At 39.9% G+C, this 26618-nt stretch overlaps 2 protein-coding genes across 3 annotated transcripts; one reads left to right on the top strand and one right to left on the bottom strand.

Annotated features, from left to right (window-relative positions):
• Nucleotides 1–625: 625 nt before the first annotated feature.
• Nucleotides 626–17042, bottom strand: znf532 (zinc finger protein 532). 2 transcript variants are annotated; one of them, XM_034095356.1, is made up of 9 exons: nucleotides 16779–17042; nucleotides 10792–13024; nucleotides 10373–10554; nucleotides 9602–9778; nucleotides 8573–8735; nucleotides 8047–8385; nucleotides 2940–3052; nucleotides 2092–2224; nucleotides 626–1989 (listed from the first exon to the last, which is right to left on the bottom strand). In XM_034095356.1, the coding sequence occupies exons 2-9, from the start codon at nucleotides 12991–12993 to the stop codon at nucleotides 1510–1512; spliced, it is 3789 nt and encodes a 1262-aa protein (XP_033951247.1). In that variant the 5' UTR covers nucleotides 12994–13024; nucleotides 16779–17042; the 3' UTR covers nucleotides 626–1509. The 2 variants fall into 2 exon arrangements, with proteins under 2 accessions (XP_033951247.1, XP_033951248.1); XM_034095357.1 differs by having other exon boundaries at nucleotides 11626–13024.
• Nucleotides 17043–21776: 4734 nt separating this feature from the next.
• Nucleotides 21777–23014, top strand: grp (gastrin-releasing peptide). The gene is made up of 3 exons (XM_034095391.1): nucleotides 21777–22071; nucleotides 22587–22789; nucleotides 22877–23014. Exons 1-3 carry the CDS (start codon nucleotides 21918–21920, stop codon nucleotides 22928–22930), a joined length of 411 nt encoding a protein of 136 aa, XP_033951282.1. The 5' UTR covers nucleotides 21777–21917; the 3' UTR covers nucleotides 22931–23014.
• Nucleotides 23015–26618: the final 3604 nt, after the last annotated feature.

The following is a 26618-nucleotide window of genomic DNA, read 5'->3' as shown; positions in this document are numbered from 1 at the left end:
TTAATTATTATTATAATATTAGAAGCACTAGACAGTGACACTGTTGGTTAAAGCACCATACATTGAGTTGTTGGGGCTTATGGGGGCAAACAAGAAGCTATTACCCAAAACTACCTTTTTATCATCCGATAAGATTAATATGGCGAAGGTCAGGGCAAAGCAGTTTTTATTTTTCATTTGTTATTTGTTTCAGTCTACGTGGCCTGACTAAACACAACAGCAGTAAGATACATTATTTTCAACAATCATTCACAGACTGTTTCTCACAGCGCCTGACAGTTAGCCTCATTGTCTAAGTAGCAGAACTACTATCCAAAAACGTTTGTAAATGATTGCAACATAGAAAGCAATGGAAACCCATCTTTTGATTATCAAGTCTTGCAGTTATTGTTCATTTAATTGAACTGGTTCTTTTATCAATAATTCAGTTTCCCAGTTAACATTTGTAAAAAAACAAATCTCAGTGTTATTAATGTAAAAAAATGAAAACTCATTGACAACATTAAAACCAAAACAAAAAAAACTGAAAATGTTGATATTAGTTATGATAGAAATAAGACTGATATTATAAAAAGTCAATAGAATTTAATATTATTTTTAAAGAACTTAAAGAGCTGCCATACACAAATGTTTCCAAAAATTATTTAAAATTTTAATAATTTTTTTTAACGGCTCCTGTTTCTGTTGATAAATACAATAGTCATTCACAAAAATGGTAGCTATAAACTGATTTCTTAATATTCGTTGTGTGTGTATTTGATATGTAAATAACACACATTTTACAAAGTTGTATGTCGCTGATAGACGTTATCTTTGTGTGATATCTTTTGATGTTTAATTTAATATTAGCTTAAACGGAATTCCTAGATTTTGTTTTATGGTCAACAATCTTTGTTTTTTTAAAGGAGACCAGAGCAAGGTTTTATTTTAAAAGGCTCAGAGTTATTAATTAAATGAAACAAAAACTAAAACATAATGAATGTTTGATGCCAATCTTTTCCCTCAATTTCTAAGTTAAGTGAAACTCAGAACATCAGGTACTACAGGACAAATATTGTGTACTACAATGGGAAAACCTGAAACTCCAAAAGGTTTTATGTGTGTGCATGTTTCTTCTTATAGACATTTGTTTTACATCAGCAATTTTAAACATTCAGAACACTGCTGACTGTATGATAATTAGTCATTACAACAATATATTATCTAGCCCTAGCAAGAACAAAGGAAATGGTTTCAAATAAAAGAAGAAAAGCTCTTCTATAAAACAACCTCAAAGCCTAAAAACATTTACGTGTACAAAAATCTATCTTAAACATAAAGTGATTCTGACATGTCTTACATATTTTTGAGTTTATACTGTATACATATTGTAGTAACCTGCATTTAGATTTTGAGTGTATGTACAGCATCATACGTATACTGAGAGTTGTCAGTCTTAACAAACTGTAAAGTTTAAAACAACAGTATTTGCTTTAGTTGGAATGCTTTAGTTGGAATGCTTTGAAAGAGTCACTTCTCAGCCGCACTCAGTCTCTTAGACTTTATAAAAGCCATCCCATGTGTCCTCATGTGAGTGTTTAGGTTTCCCTCAGTCTCAAACCTCATCCCGCACACTTTGCATTTGGTGTTTGGTGTTACGTCTGTTACGTCCAGCTGGTTCTCATCGTCATCCTTGCCCCGTCCATTGTATAGGGCGAGACCCTGCTGCTCCTTTAGCCGATGGACGATAAAGAGGTGTCGGGCCAGCGAGCGGTGGGAGGTGTAGCACAGGCCGCACTCTTGACACTGGTAGGAAGAGCCATCAGACTTGTGCTGGGAAATGTGCTCATGGAAAGCGGCAATGTCTTCAGTTGTGAGTCCACAGACGGCACACTTTTGAACTTTAAGGATATTAACTTTGAGCCTCTTTAACGGCTGTGAGCCGGAGCCCCTGGACATCAGGCCTGGAGACTCCTCGTCCTCTTCTGGCTTCCTTTTGGGGCTTAGGGTCTGCACAGAAAATGGAAATGAGTTAGGATTGACAGTACCCCTGTAGGGTAAAAAGATGAACTTCCTGCTAACACAATTATGTTGACGTGTATGCAACAGTACCGTATCCTTGTCCGGTAAAACCTCCGTATTGTCCGAGTTGACCGTCTTCCCCTCTTTGACCCCATGTGTCAGATGTATATGCTGATCCAGCAGCACTCTTTTACTGAACGGAGGACTGAGAGCTGGACAGTGCCTATCAAAGTACAAGCAAATAACAATAACAGCCGAATGTGCGTGCTAGTACTTGCACAGTTTAAATTAGCTTTCATTCTTATTATAACTTCTGAAGAATAATTTCGGTTGAAATTGTAGGAAAGCAAGCTTGCATTCCCACCCCTAAACCTCCAGAATTAACAGCAGTAATGTTGGCTTCTGTATGGATACTAATCATGCCTCTTAAGTTTTTGACACAAACTACTCAATACTCCTTTTGGATTTTTGGCTAGTTGGTACTTTGTATCCAATCACGTTCTCTTTCACATTCTTCAAAAACGAGACAGTCCTCCAACATCAGACATTTAGCCTAGCAGACAAAAATGACGAATGTGTACGTTTAAGAGACGAAGCCCTGTCTATCTGTTAGTAGTAAAATAAGAAGTAGTCTGAGGGCCACATAGATGTCAGGGTGGATGCATGGGTCAACAAACATAACATTGGACCACATCAACTGCTACTTGTTTCCTATTTCCTAAGACTGTCAACATTGGTTTCTTATCATCACATGACCAGTTGTTGCTTCATGTATCCAATTATTTATTATAGTTAACCATTATAACAAAATCAAGTGTTATTTTAAACCAAAACATGATCTTTCGCTAAGTTATTTTGAACCGAACCTCAACCGTAATCGCGTAAGGACACCGTTTGTAAGACTTGCTGTTAAAACCACAGTGGGTGTGTGTACTTACGGGCAGGTGTAGACCTTCCGCAGTTCCTTGTGTTTGAGACGGTTGTGTCGGCAGAGACTGTGGGAGGAGCTGAACGACTTCTCACACTGCCGACAAGGGTGTTTCTTGAGAATCTGCAATGGAAAATGCATTAATCAATGAATTTATTATAAAACATGCAATAGTACAACAGCCATATTTCCGCACTGATTTATTCTCTTGATTATGCTTACATACTTATCTTAAAGATCAAATGCAAAGATTTTTTATAATTGCCAGTAAAATCGAAATCATATAGCTACAACACTATCTAAGATATTGCAGTATTAAAATCGGAGATAATATGCGTCTGGCAATGCGCAATATTTATTTGGTTCAACCCCCAACACCAAGTCCGACGATTTATTTCTCAGCTGCTCGTCTCCGCAAGATGGCGTCGCGTGACGTCAGAGTGTAAACATATTTCCACCTGGCTTATCGCTCACAGCTGCTTCCGCCGATAGTACAACTTAGTTTCGTTATCATGTCTGATTCTGAGTAGACTATAGACTAAAAGCTTTAGGAATCCAAACTATAACATAATAAGTACCCTGTATCAAGATTGATGCAAAACAAGTGAAATTTGACCTTTTTAGAGAGGTTTAGAAAAATAAAGTCCAAGCGACCTCTGGGTAATTTGGGAACCATCAGTTCCATTTGAACTTTTTCACTGTAAAAATCATTTTATTACTTTGAATTATCACTATAGGTATTCATTCCATCCAAATACAACTGTTGTGAAAAAAAAATAAAACATACTCTGTTATCCTCTTGTTTGTTTGTAGCCTTTATTTAACCAGGGGCCTATACTACGAAGCTGGTTCAACCTAACCTGGATATGTTTGAGTTAGCCGGTTGGCCTAATCCAAAACATACGCATGGTATTTGGAGCATTCGACCAATCACAAACATGGAGAAGCGTACTGACAGCGCAGCGTCATACTTCCTGAATGAAAAGTCAATGATAATATTAGACATATGAAGAAGTTAAATTAAATATCCATGACTTAAACACTTTATCCAGGATCAAAGCCACATAGCTGCACCTGCAAGGTGAATACAGCTGGTAAAAGTGTTTGAATGCGTACATTAACAGGTTTATGATATCACTGCCCCGTCTAAGACACGAGTGGATCTGACTTTAATTACATTTGTCTCGAGTGTTTCGTCAACTTAATGTGTTGCTTAAAATAATACTTCTGCATACAGTATGTGACACAGTGAGTGTTGCACGGCCAGATACGGCTCAGCTGACTCAGATAAGGAGATATATGATACATTATGAAGTGATATGCCGCGGACTGTACTTAATGTTACTCTGATCCGGTTACTTATGTCGTGGCAGATATTTAAGTAAGCTTTCTTAACGCTAATGTTATAATAGTCAGATTGCTCTGAAGATGGAGGTGATATTCTATTAATGTTCACGTTCACACAGTCGGTGATTTTTGCCGGCCGTCTATCCTGCAACGGCAGCTTTTCTGTATTTCCTTTCTCCTGTAATATGACTTGATCGCTTTAAACTCCGCACACTGAGCTCTGATTGGTCAGCAGGCAGTGCTTTCACTGAGTTGAGCTCTTAGCCTGCAACCTAACCTGGCCCCGACCAGGTTAGCCGCTAAGCATAAATTACCATGGAGATCTAGCCTGCTAAAAAGAGAACCAGCTTCATAGGACCTGAAAGCCGGAGTTTTCCCTGAATTTAGCCGGCTAAGCGAAAATCCTGTTTCGTAGTATACCCCCCAGGTGAAAGCCCCTTGAGATCAAAAGATCTCTTTTTCAAGGGTGACTCTTACGGTACGTCCACACAGCAGCTTTTCAAAAATCTTGGAAATCTTGGAGCTGGGCGTGTCTGACAGCTTGGGGATTTTTTGCGAGCAATGCGACCAACAACCAATCACATGAATCTCCCGCCCCCGACATACAAAGCAAAAAACCCCGGGGATTTTATGCGAGCAATATATATATAAACTCCCCAAGCAGGCGAACACCTACCAGTTTCACCCACTGTCTCTGCCACCTCCCTCCATGCCTGGTTCCTCCGGTGTGTATCCCGTTAATAGTTCTGGTCGTAAAGAACCGGGTGATTTTCTACCGTAATTTCTCGTTTGGAATATGAGGAAATGAACTGCGGCCTGGTTCTCCCTGCTTACACGCGGTTTGATTGGCTAGCGCTTCTACTGTCAGATTTGCATAAACGTGTTTGATTGGCTGGCGCTTCCAGCTCAGCTTCAAAAGTTGAACATTGCTCAACTTTGGAATCCTGGAAATCCTGGAAATCTTCGCTTCGCTCCCCCACAATGCAGTTCGGCGAAAAGCGAGGCAAAGTGACGTCAACCCCATTCAAAGTCAATGGGCAGAGAAGCGTTGAAAGATTCTTCTGAAGCTGCTGTGTGGACGTACCGTTACGGCCCCTACACACGGCGGCGTGCGTTGGGCGTGTCTTGAGCTTGGGGAGTCAACGCGAGCAGCCGACCAATGTCCCGCCCCGGACAAACAAAGCAAAGCATTCATGCTACATCCATGCTGGCTAAATATACTGTCTATGCTTGCTAGCTGTCCATTCAAACGAAATACACTGGATATAAACTCCCAAAACAAGCGAAAACCTACCAGTTTCCCCCACTGTCTCTGCCACCTCCCCCCATGCCTGGCTCCTCCGGTTTGTATCCCTGTATGTTCCCTACCGCCACGATAATTTTCTCCTCCTTTTGTTGACATATGGGAAATAACTGCGGTCTGGCTCTCCCAACATACACCCGGTTTGATTGGCTACTGCTTGTACTGTCAGATTTACATACGAGGGATTTGATTGGCTGACGCCTCCGTAGAACATTGCTCTACTTTTGCAGCGAGCACTTCGAGAGAAGCTACGCTTTGCTCCCACAATGCAGTTCGGCGAATCGTGACGTCACCCCATTCAAAGTGAATGGGCAGAAGCGTTGAAGCGGCAACGCACGCCGCCGTGTGTAGGGGCCGTTACGGTATGTCCACACAGCAGAACCAGCCTGCAGTTCATTTCCTCATATTCCAAACGAGAAATTACGGTAGCAAATCACCCGGTTCTTTACGACCAGAACTATTAACGGGATACAAACCGGAGGAACCAGGCATGGAGGGAGGTGGCAGAGACAGTGGGTGAAACTGGTAGGTTTTCGCCTGTTTGGGGAGTTTATATATATATATATATTGCTCGCATAAAATCCCCGGGGTTTTTTGCTTTGTATGTCGGGGGCGGGAGATTCATGTGATTGGTTGTTGGTCGCATTGCTCGCAAAAAATCCCCAAGCTGTCAGACACGCCCAGCTCCAAGATTTTCGAAAAGCTGCTGTGTGGACGTACCGTTAGCCCCACGGACCCGAAATCGCATCATTTGCAGGAAACGTCTAAGGAACCTTAAAGGTGGGGTAGGTAAGTTTCAGAAACCGGCTCGAGATACACTTTTTGTTATATTCCATGGAATGCTCTTAACATCCCGATAGCAATGAATATCTTAAGTGCTTTGACAAAAAATCCATAACAAATGTCATCTGTAGAAGCCGTAATACTGTAAAAAGTACAACCAATCCGGATGGCCTACCTGCCTGCCATCGGGGCACAAACTTATCTCGTGCCCTCATTGGTCATGTGCGCGTTCGTGTGTGTTGGAGGAGGGGCTCAATAAGGAAGTGGCAGATTTTCTCCGGTTGTGTATTTTCAAATTCTAGCGATCTCGAGCCGGTTTCTCAAACTTACCTACTCCACCTTTAATATGTAATAAACTATGAATATTTTATATCCATATAACGGGAAAAAACTCATTTAACTGATCTTTTTCATTTTTTTTTTAAAAACACAATGCTAACAGTGAGCCCCTGAATTAGCCCCGAGCGAAAAATGCTAACCTATTACTGCACCGAAAATCACAGCTCGCTTATTACTTATCCTAGCTGCACATCCAACACATTGTTTATGATCGCAAGGAGACACAGAATCTAACGGTGCCCACCTCAACACTGAAAGATACAAACTCGCGAGGTTATCAACACAAACGTACATCAAAACATGTGGTGCTAGGTACTAACATGAGCTAGGCTTACCTTCCTCTTTGTCTGGTGGCATTACAACGGTAAAAACGATGATGTAGTTAATCCATAGGTTAATATCCAATGGGGCCGTGTCCCCTTTGAAATGTTCTGATAATCTATAAGCAATAAAACTGCAATTCCGTTATCTGCTGTCCGCTCTGTGCGCTTTGAAATCAAATCAAAAGGTGTTTACCTCAATTATTTGGCGTTTCTGCATTGCCCGGCTATTTCGTTCTTTCGGTTGTTTTTTGTGCTTAAATATGGAGGGGACGGCTCCGGGTTTCAGCATCCGATGTACTTTAAATGCTTCTCCACCAACAGACTTGACGATGGCAGGATCAACATCGTATGCATCAGAAGCGAAGTGGTCAGAGCACAACTTGCTCCATTTTGTCGGCTGCCAGCCAACACGATTCACTAAAATAATCCAGTTTCGGCGGATGATTTTGTCTTGGGGAAATGAATGAAAAATTCTCCCAGATCCCGCACCGTTCGTACATCCGAAAGCACAACAATAACCCATGTTTTGCGTGATTTCGCGGATATAATTTAGAGTTTTCTGCACCAGTCCTGAGCGAAAAACACCGCTGACATGTGAACAACAGCGCACGAGACTGCCGAGTCCGGATATTTGGCCCAGAGACTGTTTGGCCACAATGACGTCACGCGCGCGGAGGCTGCTGGGAATGACAATTCAGACGGCTTTGGGTCGAGTTTTGTATCAATAAAAAGCTTTTTTTCGGGTGTATTATCTCGATTTAAATTAAATAAAAAATACAGGCAGTCTTAAAACCAACATTTCTATAAAAATGTAGTATATTTGGAAGCTTTTCATTTGACCTTTAAGTAACAGAACCCTATCGTTTGTATACAGTATTTTTTTATAGTCATTTTATTTAAGTAAAAGAGCTTTAACTGGCATCAGCTCTAAAAATACGTGTTTTTTCTTTTCATCCTTAAGCAGAATCTCAAAAATGCCACTGTTCGTAAACCTCCTAATGAGAATGGTTTCAAACATTCACCTTTCCGTGTTCACTTCTCATGTGAACCACAAAGACTTCTCTGGAACTAAAGAGGCTCCTACAGTCTCCACATGTGTATCCTGAGCATGGTGGGCTCTTCAGGTCCGATGAGCAGTTAGTGTTTGTTTTCTTTCGAGGTGAAGATGAAGGCTTAGTGATTCCCTTATCTTGACCATTTACATTTCCTCCATCTTTGTTGTTATTATTTGTTTTATTTTTATTATATTTGGGGCTGTTGCTGTTGTTGTTGTTATTGGAGTTAGTAGGCATAGTGCCGAGAGGAAGGTTGATGCCCAGGTTTGGTGGACCCTCAATGGTTTTCAGGGTTCCATGGATGGCCTGAAAATGATCCACAATGCATATAAATCATAACCACAAATATACTCAGCAGTCAGCACTAGTATATGAATGATTTCTAAAGTTATTTGTATACTTGTATAATTAACTTTTAAAATAACTTACAACAGAATCATACATACATAAACAGTGGATAAACTTCCCTAAAATAACTGCTTTATATCCCCACCTTGATATGGTCCATCATGAGCTGTTTCTGTGCGTATTGCATGAAGCAATCGGGGCACTTGAATACTGAAACCTTTTGATTGACAATGTGCTGGTCAAAGTGCGTGTTGAGCAGGGATTGCAATGTGAACACGGTATCACACATGGAACACTTGTAGATCATCCTGAAAGAGAGATAACAAAATGTACGTCCTTTAAAATGCTCTGCTCCATCACTTCAATCGGTATAACCCCATTTTTTAGTTTTCACCACAACCAAAGAACAAGTGTAGTTGCTATATGTCATGGATTAGGTGTGTCTTTTATACTGATGGTTCTTACTGATGTGTTCTCGAGTCAGTCCAGTCAACTAATGGTAAACATTAGTGGATGGAATTACGAGATTATGAACCTGGTAATGTGATTCATTTGCATTCATTTCAGTTTAATGCTAAGGTTTCCAGATTAATCAAGAGCGTTAACTTGTCAACATTTACAGACCGAAAGAAAAGTTTAGATCATGAAATTATTAAATAATTAAACATACTTCAATAATTGGTTTAGTACTCGGAGTATTGTTTAACATCAGATGTTGATTTAGATCTAAATTTGGCACCTGTGTCGTCAGTAGTTGTGATGATGGATAGTATGTAAGTCATTGAAAGGTTGCCATGTGGAAAGAACAAACCCAAGATAAGCCACCATGTCTAAAACCCACAAATCCTGCTCATGATGCAGGGAGGATGAATTTCCTTTGAAACATCAATTGGACGTGGATGTTCGGTTTTAATGTGAGGAGACTCTCTGTAAAAGGAAGATCGTGCGGATGTGTGTTGAGAACAAAAAAGCTGGTGTATTATTTGTGTATTGCATACTATTTGAATTGAAATATTACAATATTTAATTTTATCTATATTTGTAAGTACTTCAAAACAAAACATTAACAGGCCATAACAGGAATTCAGTCTTTAACAGAACATAACAACAACATACATTTGGTTTAGATTAGCATTTATATAAATAGTAAGTGCAGACAGTGCTTTTGACCTACTTGGGCTCTCCTGCCTTCATTCCTGGATGCTGTGTGTTTGCATGAGAGTGTGTTCCAGGTGCAGTCTTGAAGGCCATTGGGCAGAGAGGACATTTATAGAATATCTCACAGTGAGAACTCTGGATGTGAGATTTTACAGATGCAACATCAGCGAAGATCACACTACAGTGTATACAGCTGGAGGGAGAAGGAAAAGGATGACATGATTTGTTGATGTATCTGCTATAAGATTCCATTTTTTTGTTGGTCAGTACATGACACAAACTTTTCTTGGTCAATATGCATATTCATTTTCTGTGAAAGAAATGGAATAACCATCTGACATGGAAATGATCTTAACCAGACTGGAATACAAATATATTGTCGATTTTAAGTCGATGTTGATTTCTATAACATTGTAATGGATCAGACTCATAATTGAACCGTAATTGGTCAGATACTGGGTTTTCTGTTTTAATGTTTTGTATCTTGGGTGAATTCACATTAATATTATGAGTGTCCAATTTCCCCCCATAAGTTTCATTTTGAATAGTTTCACTTTCCCTTTACAAAGGTTGTCAAGCTGAGACAAATGTGATGTTATAATAACTGTAATTATAAATGACATTTTACTGTGTAAAGGAAGAAAATCGTTCAATTGTCAGGTCTGACTATTGAACAAATTCAGTTCCAACAGAAGACATTTTTTGGAAAGTTAAAAACTAAATTTGAGCACAAGAGAAAACTTAAATACAAATAATAAATGTTATGATTTTATTTGGTTAGACTGACCGGTAGCCGACTCTACGGCTGTAATGCAGGCAGTTCTTGGTGACATGTGATTGGAAGTGGACAGAACGGCAGCTGGCGCCACACTCAGGGCAGATGTGAGGAGACTTGTGCTGGTGGATTCGCTGGTGTGACTGAAAGCTGCACTGATTTGGGAGAAGCATTTGGCAGATGGTGCATGTTTTCTGAAAAGAAAAGAAGAAATAGCATTTTATCATGGCACTGGAAAGAAGCACCCAGCATACGAGGGATTTTTCTTGCATAAATGATCCTGTTATTTATTTTAACGAAAGATCTTGTCAAGCCAACAAATAGAAGTTCTCGTACTGTGATGTAAAAGTCTAAATGAGAAAAATGTATTGAAACAAAGGCTCCCTCCTATTTGAACCTATGTAGCAGTTCACGTTATAACATTAACAAACCTGTCCACTGGAATCCACTGCCTGTTGGTAATGCATATCTAGCGAGCTGCCATCCTGGAATATTTTGTTACACTCCAAGCATTTTAGGCTGTGCCTGCAGACCTTCAATGCATCATCCCCCAATGGCATGGCTGCCACAAGAGGAGCACTGCATGGAGCTGAAATCACTTTAGTTTGGGACCCTTCACTGGCAACTCTTCCTGGGATTTGACTGGTGGGTGCTTGAACTTGGGAGTTGGAGATGATGCCATTTAGGTTGGCTGGGCCTGATGAGGGTGATGGAGTTATCATCTGATCTACAGGGATGGGTTTTAGGATTAGATGTGAGCATTGCATGACCACCCCTTTGTCCTTGTGGCCCCTGGCATGAGACAAGAGGCTGCATTTGTTGTAGAACACTAGACCTTTGGCACAGTGGTTGCACGTGACCTCGATCCGCACACTGCGACGTTCAAAGTGATGTGTCAGGCTCTTCTCAAGAGCAAACGAATCTCCACACTCCAGGCACTTGTAGCCACGTGAGGGTAGAGAGATGCAAGCTGAGGTTGGTGGAGAGAGGTTCGGGACATACACAGGGACTGGGTTTACGCTACTCAGGACTTTATTGAAGGCGTCCACTACAGAGCTTTGAGAGTTGGTAAACACTTGAATAGTGGAGACTTTCTTTGAGGCCCGGCCAGCAAGACTTGTCTGATGCTTGACTTGCTGTGGTTGTTTGGAGGAGGACAGGGCCTGTTTCAGACCACATACAGCAGGAGATATAGTCTGAGGCAGAAGATTGAGGTTACTTAGATGGACTGTTTTTGGCACAAGACTGGAGGCAGGTACCCTTACCGTCTGTTGCTGCATGGCTTTCAGGATGGCACTGCTGGCACTTTGCATTGATGCAGCAGGGATGACAGTTGCTTTGACTGTGATGTTGTTAGCTAGCTTCAGGTTTATGACTTGGGAACCAGTGGTCTTGACTGCTGAGACAGACACGAAAGCTGTTGCCACAGGTTTAATAGTAATTTGCTTGGTTATTTCAATTGGCAGAGAGGGCCTTGTAAGAGATGAGAAAATTGCACTGAACTCTGGCACAACTCGGGTGACAGTACGCTTGATCTGCCCCGATGACGTCTTGATTGTTTTGATCCTGACTTTCGGGATGACCGTTGGGGTATCTGTGCTTGAGGCAGGGGAATCTTTACTGCTACCCTCACTCATGACACTAGTGGGGCTGTCTGGTTGTCTTGTGAGCAGCCGCTTTGCAAACTCTAGGGCTGACTCCAGCTTGTGTGGCTTTACTAGAGCTATGGGATTTGTATTGGTTAGTTCCTTCTGTGTTGTGGCCAAATTCAAAACAGGCAAGTCTGTAGCGATAGACTTGTTTTCACTGAGAGCTACTATTGCTGCTATACAAGACGAAAGTTTTGCAGAGGACTTGGCTTGGAATTGAGACACAATGGACTCATTAACATGATCCATTTGCTTTCCAGCCTCCTTGGACTCCAGACGTTGAGACTTGAGGACAGTTTCCTTTTGTTCCCCCTCAGGTAAACCTAATTGAGGGGGCTTATCCGACTTGGAACCTTCGAGAGTGCCATTGGTGTTGTTGTTTTGATCAGGTTTTTGGTTCCTGATTGTGCTGGAAACTCTAGCGATTGATACAGGAGACTTGGGATTTGGGCTTTCTGTCTTAGTCATGGACTTAAAGAATGACTGACCTCCCTGTTTGTCCATAGGGTCATCTACCTCTATTTTATCATTGTCATCAAACTCTTCAGCACTGCTGGGGCTGAGCTGATTGAATGTAGGTGATTGATTGACAACTGGCTGTCCTTCCTTGCTGGGAGTGTTCCATCCATTCTTGGTGTAAAGACTAGCAGGTTGTCCTGAAGGCAAAAAGCCATTATAAAGTGCATTGTCAATGCTAGCAGTATAGTGTTGGGAATGGAACTTTTCATCCGTCTCTGATATGGTTTCATTAGGCCTGCTAGTGTTTTTGTTTCTGATGTTCTTGACAATGACACTAACACCAATGTCATGTGACGGGTTCTGGGACTCGTCATCATTGGCATTCACCCCACCACTAGGTTGCTTTAGCTGTCCGTCATGGTCATCGTTAGGGCCAGATTCAATAGCAGCTTTGGGATCCACCATGTCCGGGATGTCGAAAGCCGCTAGTAGGTCATCAAAGTCTGGTGTATTCATATCTCCCATGGTCCTAATCCTGTTTTAATGAGGAGATCACCTGCGGAACACAGATGAAATGGTAGAATGATGAATTGTATTACTACACGTACTGATATAAGTTTTTCAAAATACTTTCTGATACAGTATCACATTTGGCAAGGAAAGTCTTTATACTGTGTATATTGTATTCAGAAAAAAATAATATTTCACTGATTTGTCTTAGCCAAAAACCATTAAAGCATATAAAATATCACCATTGTGTTCTATGACAGTTGATCCACTGTGAGCTCATGTTGACAGTTTCTAGTCATTTTCATACCAATGCGTATTAGATTATGGGCTGTAAAACTGGTATCTTTGTTTCTGATCATAGTTTTTCTAAATCGAAAAGGTTTGTATTCTTGTAGATATACATTTTCCAGATAAACTTCATGGACACCTATATTGAATAACATCCCACTAAGTCCATCATTAGTCCCAGGCTTGTTCTCATGGTGATGGGAAATAATCATGTTATTCATATTCAGTGTGGAATTTTCTTTGGGTTTAAATGTACCAAATTAGTGACGTTTTGCAGGGCAATAATTGTAATTCTCTCAAATTCTGTGGACCAAGGCCCCTCTAATAGGCTTGTGGTTACAATCTGTATTGCTGGAGAAAATAGGACATTTTGGTTGATAAAAGTACAACATATACTATTTTAGACAGTAAAGGAAATACAACAGACATTCAATAGATCTTCAAAGATATACATTTCATTGAATTTCCTGGATGATACAGTATGTTAAAGGAGGGGGGATGTACATTCCAGCCAGTATAAATTGTACATTAGATTTCTGTCGATATAATCAATAAAATAAACCGACCTATCCCTATTGACAATACATTATCATTATAATAGCAATTGTGATGGCTCGGAGCACTAATACTATAGTTGAAAAACATTATTAGAGACAATGGCATTACTTGAGTTAATTACAGGGGTATCTTGTTCATTCTTACTTGGATAGTACCTGGCTATACGCTATTATGTGAGTTTATCAAAAAGATCCAGTTTAAAATAATAGTGATGTAATACCGTTTTCAGCTTTGGTATCCCTTTCATATTGTAGACTAAGATGAAATGGTGAGCACTGTCCTTGTTGATATAGCAAATGAAGCCGCTGCGATGTGAGAACAATTCCAGAGCTGATCCGACAATAACATATCATTGCATCGTATCTTATCGTATCGCATCATATCATATCATATCGTTTAACACAAGTTTAGTTTTAACCCTGCTTTTTTGTTATTTCCATTTTTAACAAAACTAAATAGAATACACTTATTTGACAACATTGTTTTAGGGATATTTTTGTGATTTTGGTTGAAGCCATGATGTAGTTGTCCAGTTCATATTTGCCTATTGTGCGAATTACATTCAGCCTTGTGGTGTCTAAACACTTGCAACAAGTGAACAAGTCTCAGATATTCTGTGGTACAGCCTATGCAATACACCCTTAATCTCTGCTTTCTTGTTTTTCTGGTTACAAATGATACATAAGCAAACTGAGCTATAGTGCTCTCCTGCTACATCTTCAATCAATCTGTGCATCTTGCCAATGCAAAGGAAAAAAGGTTTCAGACTGACTTCCAATTACTCCCTTTTCTGCGTCATTGTTCTTCCGCAGCAACCACTTGTTGCTCCACACGGGGTAGATTTGACATTTTGATGAAATTAATGTGGGTACTTGGCAAAACATTTCCCCTTTCAATCACTACATGGTCAGCAGTGCTGTAATTGAACAAATTAAATGGGGAGAAAAACAAGTATACTGCAGCAGGCTATCCTATTCCATTGTCTTGGAAAGAGAGGATTCATAGAGTTCTTTTTACATTTATTTTCTAATATATAATCTGGAGGATGATGGTTCTTGTCCAAGTTGTTTGAACAATATCGAAGATTAGTGTACTTTCAGAATATATCAGTGGACTGTCAGTTAGCTGCTTCGGTTGTGAATAATCTCAACAATACTTCAACTGAATTAAGTACTGTATGAATTGTTAATATGACCTTGATGACAGAGAAGAATTCTGAGGGCACATGGAAAAGATATAGGGATAATGACTCAATAAAACACACCATGTTTATTTAGCATAATATCTTATACATTATTGGTCAGTAAAACGTTGGGTTCATGATGGGAAATCAAAGCAGCTGTAGTGCAAGTGTGCTTGAACAGTACATGCAGTTATACCAGTACTGCTCTTTAATCGAGATGTACATCTACACACACAGGGAGACCCACATCTATTTGCCTCGTCTTTGGTTTCACAAAGCAAGAATTCTCAGTTCAATCCAGATGATGGAATGGTTGCATTAATGACAGAGAGAAGGAAAGAAATGCAGTAAGGCGGGAACATGGCTGCTGAGCTGTGTGAGGCTGCAGCAGAGAGAGAAAGGCCTGCTGGAAAAACACCTATACAGTCATGACAGCAAGAGCAGTCTGATGCAGAAAGTAAATGGGTAACATACAGACACCAATGAAAACAGAATCAGTTTAAAAGACATCATTACCAACTCAAACCCACACATTGTAAAACTAAAATATTGGTAAAGTGAATGTAAAACAACAATGGTGGAAACATGCACAGGAATCAGCTACTCCTCACCCTCTTGCCTCCGTCCCTCTCCAGACACTAGCCAACCCTTTTTTTCCTTCCTTCCTTCCTTCCTTCCTTCCTTCCTTCCTTCCTTCCTTCCTTCCTTCCTTCCTTCCTTCCTTCCTTCCTTCCTTCCTTCCTTCCTTCCTTCCTTCCTTCCTTCCTGCAACAAACAGTTACAACACAACTAACCCACAAAAAGCCACACACCCCAACCAGTCTGGAGGTGGGGAAAAATACCTTCCCGACTAGTAAAGGCCCAGAATTCTGGTTCAGGTTACATCCAGGGATCTGGTGAGTGGTGGTGGGATCCTCCTTAGTCCTTCTGTGCACCACCAGCAGCACACAGACATACAACAGACAGATAGATCATGCTCTCGGATGTGTGTGTATGTGAGGCTTCAGGCTGCAGATTGACTAACTCCGAGCCAGCCATGTTCCCCAGCCCTCGGCCCTTCCCAAATCCTCCTGCCTCCCCTCGCTATGCGCCGACATCCAGCCTGCAGCGAGCAGCAGCAGAGGGTCTCTGTCAGTGCCATGTGCAAGTGGCTGAGCAGTGAAGGGCTGCCATGGAGTAGCCTGGGCTATCTCTATACCTCAGTGGAGCACAGACTGGGCATTGTTCCTGTCAGCCCTCAGTCTGCCTCAAACCGGTTTCATCTGGTTCCGGTCGCCCAATATAAAGCCCTGTGCTGCAATACGGCCTCAGAAAACACACAGGCAGAAGCAGTGTGCCCACTTCCTTGGGAATATCATACAATGTAAATAAAAAAATAGGTTACAAGAGGTAATGTTTAAAACAACTGATAACAGCTGATATTTACCGAAAGAAAATGAAAGGAACAAGGAAATATAGGTAACCTTAATGTTAGACAAGGCTCAATCTGGCAGCTTGGCCTGTTTCTACCCCAGTGCTTTCACCATAGACACACTGGTAATCACTCTGAAATATAAAGAACCTTCATGCAGCCTACAGCAGCAACAATATCATATATACATAAGGATTGTAGAAACACCAGATTAGAAAATCTGGCGTGGTCAAACGCAGGCCATTTATGCAACCCTCTCCCCAGATTCCCCTGAAACGCATGCCACACCTGCCGACATATGCCACCACAGAGACACACATAAACATGCACTACATGCATATATAGTTAAATGTGGCATACCCTTGTCAGATTTGTTTCCACTCTGAGAGATATTCAGGGAAAAAATAGTCTTCCTGTGTAGAGGCCACCTGCCTTTACTCAGCCCCATCCTACTCCTCCTCCCCTCCCCCTCTTCACACTCTCCTTCACTGGGTCAGTCCTGGATGTTAGTCCCAGTCCGGGCCTTGTTTTCTCCTGAAGCCCCCGCCACCACCACCACCACCATCACCTCTATGGCCGTGCATGAAGGGACGGATGGAGAAAGGGGGCAGTGTTCAGCAGGCGAATCAGGCCTTTTGTCTCTGTCTGAGCAGGGGGGCGAGGGGACTCTCCACTCTGGCTCTGGAGCAGCAGCAGCAGCTGGTGCAGAGGAAGAAGAGAGAGAGTGGGATATGGAGACAGAGGGAGGTGGGGGAGATGGAGAGGAAGAAAAGGAAATAAGCAGGAGAAGATTATAATAGTGCTTGAAAAAGTACACTACATTTCAGGTACCATAGCATAGCCATATGATAGGCTGATAGCTTGTCTCAATCCTGCACAAATCAGTAACATTATATATTTACAACAGGATGTATGAATCGCAGAGGCCTCTGTTTAGGCCCAACTGCTCCATTTGCATGCTGTTTTGGCCAAAGTCAATAAGTCTCATGTCTACTGGACAGTGTTGTAACCTTTGATGCAACAGCATATACATACACACACACATACACACACACACACACACACACACACACACACACACACACACACACACACACACACACACACACACACACACACACACACACACACACACACACACACACACACACACACACACACACACACACACACACACACACACACACACACACACACACACACACACACACATACACACACACACACACACACACACACACACACACACACACACACACACACACACACACACACACACACACACACACACACACACACACACACACACACACACACACACACACACACACATGCAAACTAACAATAACAATGATATATGAAAGTAGAGGGTTACATTCCAGTCTGAAAGAATTAACTCCAGATACACTAATTGGCATAATTATTTTTACTACACGTAACTAATCGTAATTCATAACCATGCTATTTCACAAATTCTAATAAGAGCATATTCGCTTATGCATGTTACCCACACAGTACAGACACAGAAATAACATGAATACAAGGCAATTAAAGAGAAAAATAGAGCATCACATCACACTTCATGTTCCAGATAAAGTGGCAAAGGAAACACGATCAAATAAAGTATTTCATAACCTACCTGCAAGACTGCTGTGAGGCTTTCAGCTGTCTCTGTTTGGCCTGCTACCAGTCCCTGATACATCTGGCAGACATATCAAACACAGCCTGCTGCAGAATACACTTAGTCTTTATTGTATAAAGAATAAAGACAGATTTATTCACCAGACAACACAAATGCATGTTATACACTGCGAGGCAGTTGGATGTGTGCATATCATGAAAGTGTGACAGATGCAGTGCACGGGAGGAGGCTGAGGGTGGTGCCTACAAAAATGTAAAACTGTATAAAACAGAAAAAAGAGAATGCATACTGAAATGAAGTGTGTGCTTGCATAAAATAGTATTTTTTAAATTACTAAAAAAGTGAATATTTTCTGATTCTGCAAGTCTCAGATCCTCAGGCATGGGCATCCTGTGTGTGGGGCCCTAACTGAGGATGTCATGTACCCTTTAGTTTTGTCTTCTCTTTCCATCTCTTGTGTAACAAAAGTAAAGAAAACCAATATGTTTCCTTAAATCCAGCGCTAACTTCAAGGATTCTGATTGGACAGCTGCCAGGGGTTTAGTCATAACTGTGACGAGCAGCAAAGACCTCGTAATGACAATCTGTCTGTTTTAATTGACACTTCACTGCTGAATGGCCCTTCTTAAAAGGATAATTTTCACGTTTTATGAGGCCAATATTATCACAGGTTTGACGCCACCATCAGAACACTTAATGTATCAAATGACATTTTCAAAGAATGAATTAGAAGAGACGGATGAGATCACTTATTCCTCACTTTGTTGAGAATGTACTAAATTAGCCCCCAGAAATATGAGAATATTTCTATTTTGTGTAATATAATATCATAGAATTATATTAACATTTATAATTTATAGAGCAAATGTATATCAACATGTTATATTATATGTGTTATATACAATTTAAGAAATGTACATGACTCATCATAAAATTACATTTACTGAGTCAATAAGTCACCCCACAGTGCCATCTGCTGTTTCTACTCAACAAATGAAGTTAAATGAGTGGAAAACAGGATTGTGTAGTAATTGTAACATTATCCACTCTTAAGTTTTTTAGTTGTTGTTTTTTTAATTGTGTGTTTTTGAAATTAGTTCAGTGGCCTAAAGTAGGTGATGAAGGGCTGGCAATCATGAGTCATGATTGGTTGTTAGTGAACTCATGAGGAGGTTGAATATTTAACTAACTCCAGAAATCAGTCTTTTTAATAATGTCTGTGCATTATTAAAAAGGTAATAATTACCTTATAACAGATATATTGAAGGTGGTAAGAGTATTATCACTAGAACTCCCTGATTTTTCAATATGTATTTCTTTGTATGTTCATATACGCAAAATAAAGCAACATCTTACTTCTGTTGGCACTTCCTGATACTGGCCTTGGACCATAAGTGACTCATCCTGCTTTTTTAAGGTCATCCTTGGCCAGAAATATTCCCTTTAATATATTTCATATAGGTTGTGTGTGTGGGTGGTTTTGACATGACAATACCCAGAGGAAGTCTCCAACCTTTTCAAAACAAAATGTTACTTACCTGCGTGGACTCCTTATCTGTCCGCATCTATTCTCCTCCTGCAGCAATCTGTCCGTCAATACCGTCATGAAAGGGATCAGTCAAGTAAGAGAATTTCACACAGGCACATGCGTGGGCTCCTCTGTGTTTGAGGACAGCTTAATTCACACTGTTGACCTTTCCAGGGGGATAAATATACTGTAATTAACTGCATCGATAAAGGATGTGGACTACGCATAACGAGCTGGCATATGCTGCATTGTCAAATTCTTGTAACTGAGCACAAGGCAGCAAAAATATGCATCATCACCCTTCAGGATCTGTGTTCCTCCAAAATCTTTGTTGATGTATTTTTTTTTTAAACTTCTGCATCATTTCCTCTGCTCAGAAAATAAGGTGGTGTTTAGAAAACTGCATGAGTGCATTTGGTAATTGCATGTTATTTGTACTTGAATGGACTAATCAATTTATTCTGCCTATTACTTCTACTCCCCCTTTATTTCAGAAACAATTATTGTACTTACTCCAGAAATCCAACAACATTGTGAAATGGGGACCTTCTGCATGATGAGTAGTTTTCATTCTTTTATTTGGTGATAGTAGGCTACTATTTTTCTTTTGTAAAATGTCGAGTGGACACATAATGTTATAGATTACTTTTACACTTTGGCATAACCAGTGGTGGATATGAACTAAGTACATTTAGCCAATGTGCTGAAAGAGATAATTAATGGATTTTGTATTCCAGATCTATAAAGTTGGGAGACACATTTAGCCAATACAATTCAAGTCAAAATGAAAAAGATTATCCTCTAAACAAGAACAACAACATCAGTTGTAGCAGAACATATGATGACTGTATGTCTGGGTTCAAGGGAGGGATCTTTAATGTGTTGTCCTATAGTGGACAATGTATCTTGTTTTATGGTAGGATCTGATGAAACTAAACACAAGGCAAAAGTACAAGTCAGGCTCAATTAACATTGGATCCTACACATGTTTCAAACCTGTTAGATCTTCATTACCTAATAAATGCTCTTTTTGTAACACAGGCTTTCTGTTGGAGATATTAACCTTAATGACTTCATCAAGGTGGTTTCTCTCAGACTTGAAAAATACATTTTGTGCAGTCACTTACCCCTTGGCTAGCCCCACTTTCTGATCTGCCAAGTCATTCTTTCCACTTTGAGTCCACTTTGAGTCCACTTTAAGTCCAAATGTGAAAACAACATGGATGCTTCTGCCAAGTGTAAGACCATGGACGCAACGAATATTTGCTTTATTGATGTAGCGTAAAGATTAATTGCTATCCAGTAAGGTGCAATGGTTTTTATTAGGGATTTCGGCCAAGACTGTTTGATTCACTTGTACATTCCTAAGACATTTGAGCAAATAATAAAAATATAGCACTTGAATTAATAAAACTTTCCTACATATGTCAATAGCCAGATGTGTTCTAAAATGATGCAGACTTCCATTTGCAAATGTAAGCAAAACACACCTGAAATCTCAGACTAAAATGTAGCCTGTCAAGTGCATTGTGGGTAATGTAGGTGGCATGTCTTGACAAATAAGTTCAATGAGAGGAATAAAAGACAATGTCTCTGGTTCTGCTGCGTCAATTTGATCTTTTAAATGATATCCCAGAGGAATGGAATGCAAATGTTGTGTCGTTTTCTTATTTCTCTTGATACGTTATAGCCTACTAAAATGTTGAACCATATAGTTTCACTTGATTTATTTTACGTTTATTGCTACTTTTAACATTAAGATTTAGCATTCACAACAATAGAACACGTTGTGAAGATAGTGGAAGTACCATTACTCCCTGTAGCTTAAGTGTGCTTACATTTGGCTAATATTACATACAACTGGTTATTTTACAAGTTATTCCTTCAAACATGATCTGAATAATTCCCATTTTCCACACACAATGAAACAGAAGCAATTACCCAGAAGTCCCGTCAATCATCGTGAGGTGACGTTGACACCTCCCGCAATCACTGGACAAACAATGACGAGCAATAATAATTACAGGCTATGGATGCTAATTTGTCATCATGACTTTCTCGTCACCGTGGTACTTTTAAAAACAGCTGCTGACGTACAGTTGGTATCGGGAGGGGCATTTACTTTCATCATCGGTCATTTCTATCAAAGGCATCGGGAGTGTAACTCCAACAAGTCTGCAGCTGGAGCACTTTCCCCCCCCTCTGCGATATCGGTTCACGCAAATACCGAGTATGGTGGAGACTTTCTGAAGTTAGATCAAACCGAATAACTGCGGGGGAAAAAGGATTCAGAAAGCTGCTTTTTAGATCTGACCTCTCCTCTGATAACATGGGCGGAGTGCGCGTGTGTTATTCATGGACATGCAGACCGATGTGGCCACTTTTCATTATTCTGGCGACAATGCCCTGCATGCTGCACAGCTCCGAGAGCCCTGCAGCTACGGTGGGCAAAATGTATCCACGAGGCAACCACTGGGCAGTAGGTAAGATAAATGTCCTCATATTTAAACAAAAACTTAAACTAATATTGAATTTTAGATTCGTTTTTTCTTTATCTAATTATTTTTATAAATTAAATATCTCATCAGTTTTGTTTTAAAGCATAACAGTAGCCTACCTCCTAGATATGTTGTATAATATAATATAATCTTATGATTGAGCTTTTTTTGTAATGTATTTTGTATAATAAGGCAGTCATATGCTTTCTCATCCCTGTTTAAGGTAACTCATATTTTACCTCTTAATGTAATGGAAAGATAAATCTTTCTTTTTTTACTGTGTAGGTTAGCAAAATAAATGAAGTGAATGGAGAAAATAGAAAAAAAAGCTGTTTCATTGAAGACATCTACTGAATAAATTGAGCTTTATCCATGGTGTGAAAATGAGTTAAAAAAAAACTAATAATTACAGTTGAATTACAGATGATCATGTTGCAGTTGGACGACAATCAGATATTTTCCAGAATAGTTCATGTTTAACATTACGTCCTACTCCCCAGGTCATTTGATGGGAAAGAAGAGCATCGAGCCGCTGCAGGAGTCAGAGGGTGAGCGTGTCTACCTCTCTCCCTCAGAAGCAGCAGGGGTCATAGAGCGCCTGTTGGAGGCTCTGATGCAGCAAAAGGAACAGAAACCTGCAGACCGGCTGCTCCTGCTGCACAGCGGCTGGAGACAAGAGGAAAGAGACAAATATCTCAGAGAGGTCAGTGTGTGGGCCATCAGTTTTCTTCATATGTGACGATGTTTGAAAATAAGATCTTATGGATGTATCTCTATTTTTATATCATAGATGTCAAACCTGCTTCTTCTGGCTTTGAAACTGCGAGACAATGGTTCCACCTGAATGCAAGACGACTTCTCTCAAGTCATCACAAAATACAAACTTGTGCCCTGTAGTCACATATTTATTTAAAGTGTATATTTTCTTCTGCTATAAGAGTACGCTGGAAACCATATGTTTGTTTTCACTAATTTAAAAATATTTTAATATGCACATCATGCAGCAGTTTGGTTGTGAGCTGAGAGTGTGGAATAAATGTAACGTTGTGGATGTCTCTTCATGCTTTGCAATGTCTTTTCACTGTTCTTTCTTAAAGGTTACCTATTATGCAAAATGCACTTTTTGATGTATTTTATACATACATATATGTCCCTGGTTTGTAAGGAGATTCACAAAGTGACAGAAAATACAACCCTCTCACTTTTCCTCCTCACCCACATCTCTAAAAACGAGGATTCAACGGAGCTGGTCCAGATTTGCTGCGGGCTTGACGTGATATTGGAAATGCGTGACGTGCATTGGAAGTAATGTGGTTTGTGTTTACATTACATATACAAGCATTGCCAGCACTCATAGCTAACGCTGTACTTTAGAGAAAATGTGTAAAGAAGCTGGATATAAAAGGTACTTGTGGTATAGAGAGAAAACGTTTGAGCTCCATACTGTTTCAGAAATAATGCTTGATTGGTATGGAACATAATATGGCGTTTAATCACGGCAGCATTTAGCTGAATTTCTGCCAGTAGCAGTGGCGTTTTTATATGTACAAAAGTGGTGTGGCACAAAAAACGTAGATGTTTATATATAAGCTTCTGCAGTGACGTGCAGTGACGTTCATGGCTGGTGAGTCCCTGGCACTGACTCTTCAGGTTTACAAATATTATATTTGGACCTAAATCTAAATATTCTATTATTTTCAAAAGCTATTTTAGTCTGATGCTTCGATTAATTTTAAACAGATAGTTCAACAAAAAGATACCTCAAAAATGTAATTTTATCATTTAAATATTGAATTGTTCTCTCTTAGTAAGATCCCATTTTCAATAAAATTGTGGCCTTACCTTGACTTGAAGATGAAGTCCATTTGCCTATCGCTCTGGACAAAAATCTCTATTACTTTTTTGTAAAAGTCCTCCTTATCTTCTTGTAGTGTCAAAAGTTTAATCATAAGTCTATTCGATAGATTTATGATCGATAGATTTATGATTAGAAAATTATAAAAGTAGGGTAGACATGTGGATATTATCCGGCTGAACAAAATGTGCATTTATAACAGGTACGTTTCCCACAGATCTTATTTGGAGCTATTTTCTAAAATCCTATGGAGAAATCTCATTGCTTTTTTGTGGAGGGAAGCCATGCGCAGCTTACTTCCTGGTTTTAGGACGCGTCTTGTCTCCTCTTCACACACTACACTTTTCGGTGGGGATGGCCAACACATCCTCACTCCCAGGTCGGCCTATGTTGACGTTATGTCAAGTCCCCTGTGTCGGCTTTTTCCAACGCAAGGGGGGGGGGGGGGGGCTTTAGCGTCCATTTTCAGTTTTCAAGGATGTCCATATGCTTCTATGGAGGCTCATGGAAGCACGGCATTCGTTTGTGTCGGCTGCCCTTAAAGGCAATGTGAGCGTCCATTCTCATTGGATAACGGAGAATTGTACACCCGGAAGTAAGTATTTCCCTTACAGTGATATCTGCACTACTCATCGACTAAAAAACACCAGATTATCCTTGTTAATTACACAATTGGTTTAAATTGTGTGCAATGCTTTTGTATGTTTCCCCTTCGATTCGGAGAAACAAATATTTTTTCGGAGTAAAGGATGGCAGGAGACACTACACTACCCAGAATCCCCAGCTATCGTTTGGACTACACCATGTGCTCTGTTTGATGTCACGTGATCTTCAAATTTCTCCCTGTAGAAAAAAAAAACATGGCCGAACTTCATTTTATTCTCGGTGGAAAATGCCTATTTTAAAGTTAGTTTGGCCATTAAAATGCGTTTTGATGTCATTTGATGCGAGAAATATGAGTTGTTATTTCAGATTATGTGTGCAGTGGATGTACATGATCTTTAGTTTGCTAGTTATTATGAAGATTACTTCAGGAAATTGCGTCCATAACGTTTTCATTGTTACCAAGGTGGTTGCTAGGGACGCTGCTATCGATATTATTTCTGTTATGCTGTGTAACTGTTTAATGGTGTTATCTTTATTGCTACCCCCTTCCCCGTCAATGTATAGTGTTGGTCCACAGCGCAAACTTATTAGTTTAACAAAATCCGCATCTAAAGATAGCCTACGTTATTTTCCCCTGTGCAATTCCAGTCTCACATCTCACAGCACATCGTCATTAACAAATACCGGAAACAGACTGAAAACATTTAAAAAAAAAAAAAATAATACTTTATTCCGAGTGTGCTTGCTTTTCTCTTTGAAAGTCATCACATAACGGCATTGTAATACACGGTTCGGCTGCATTACATATTACATATCTGCCGTAGTTCTGTATTTATAGAGCCCTGATGAGAAGACCTCTAGACAAACATGAGGAACTGAAAACGTGACGTGGATCATAAATATATCAGCCATTAAACAACATCTTACATTTCTTTTCACACAATACGTCTCCTTGCAGTATCAACACTAATTCGGCTCACTTTTATATTTGATCCAATTGGTAGATAGGCTGTATTTACACCATAAAGGTGCACAGCTGATATAAAGGGACACCTAGTGGTTAAAGCATGTTATTGAATTTCATTATTTTTATTATTAGATATTAATAGGATCCCTATAAAGTATATTCATTACTCGTTATTCTCTACTAATAGTTAATTAAAGACTGTATATAATGAGTATTTTGCACATCCCTTTCAAGATTTCAAGATTTTCTAAGGTTTATTGACATATAGGCCTACACAACTATGGTGTAGTTATGCATTGAATGAAAAACTTGGGTTGCAGGTTCCTCAATAGTGCATTATAAGAAATCTATCAATATGTGTGCATACCTCCAGCAATGTTAACTATGTTGAAGCACTTTTAACTGATATTATACATAATGTATTATACTCTTATAAGATGTATGTAGATCTCCGGCCTTGTCAGGTATTGAACAATCAATAAATAAAGAACACAGAATTGTTGAATATAAAACACAGAATTTGTGTGATTACACTAAATGATTTACAAATAAACACCACTGCATATTTAACTGTTACACATGCTGATGTAACGCAAATGTTCCAACTTGGGATCAATAAAGTATATCTTATCTTAAGCTGATCGATCGCTACTGCCATATTTGCAAAATGTGCCTCTGAACCTTGACAAGTGCATGTTTCAGGCTTATCAATTAATGTAATGTAATGTAATCAATTAACAACAGGGGTCACAAACATAAGACCAGCTGTTAAATAAAGCTCTTCTGACCTTAGCTGGCATGTGTGTATATATATTAATGCTGCCCATTATGGGCACAAGCAATTTTCACCCATTTATTAATTATATGTTTTAAATGTGAGTGTTTCCTGTCCCCTAAACCTCCAGGGATGTACACAGTTTAATACTGGCAACTTCTTATTATGGGAAATACGAAAACGTCTTTTAAAACTACAACTCCCAGTAGAGACGTGCCATAGATAGAGAACATGTTGCGAAACAGAATAGCCAGCATGTGTAGTTCTGGGGACGGGGAGGGGGGGACGCGGTGGACCCGTTCAAATCCAGTTTTGGACAGTCTGCCGTG

Source organism: Pseudochaenichthys georgianus, chromosome 12 (genome assembly GCF_902827115.2).
Source record: "Pseudochaenichthys georgianus chromosome 12, fPseGeo1.2, whole genome shotgun sequence".
NCBI lineage: Eukaryota > Metazoa > Chordata > Actinopteri > Perciformes > Channichthyidae > Pseudochaenichthys > Pseudochaenichthys georgianus.
This window is presented reverse-complemented; position numbering and strand designations above follow the sequence as displayed.

What these genes read in the sequence shown, in the direction of transcription:
- znf532 (XM_034095356.1), bottom strand. Translation starts at nt 12,993, where the DNA reads ATGGGAGATATGAATACACCAGACTTTGATGACCTACTAGCGGCTTTC. An exon ending in AGCCGTAGAGTCGGCTACCG is followed by an intron (nt 9,779 to 10,372) that starts GTCAGTCTAACC and finishes TTCTCCCTCCAG; the next exon opens with CTGTATACACTGTAGTGTGA. An exon ending in CGGAAGGTCTACACCTGCCC is followed by an intron (nt 2,225 to 2,939) that starts GTAAGTACACAC and finishes GTACTTTGATAG; the next exon opens with GCACTGTCCAGCTCTCAGTC.
- grp (XM_034095391.1), top strand. Translation starts at nt 21,918, where the DNA reads ATGGGCGGAGTGCGCGTGTGTTATTCATGGACATGCAGACCGATGTGG. An exon ending in AGGCAACCACTGGGCAGTAG is followed by an intron (nt 22,072 to 22,586) that starts GTAAGATAAATG and finishes CCTACTCCCCAG; the next exon opens with GTCATTTGATGGGAAAGAAG. An exon ending in GAGACAAATATCTCAGAGAG is followed by an intron (nt 22,790 to 22,876) that starts GTCAGTGTGTGG and finishes TTTATATCATAG; the next exon opens with ATGTCAAACCTGCTTCTTCT.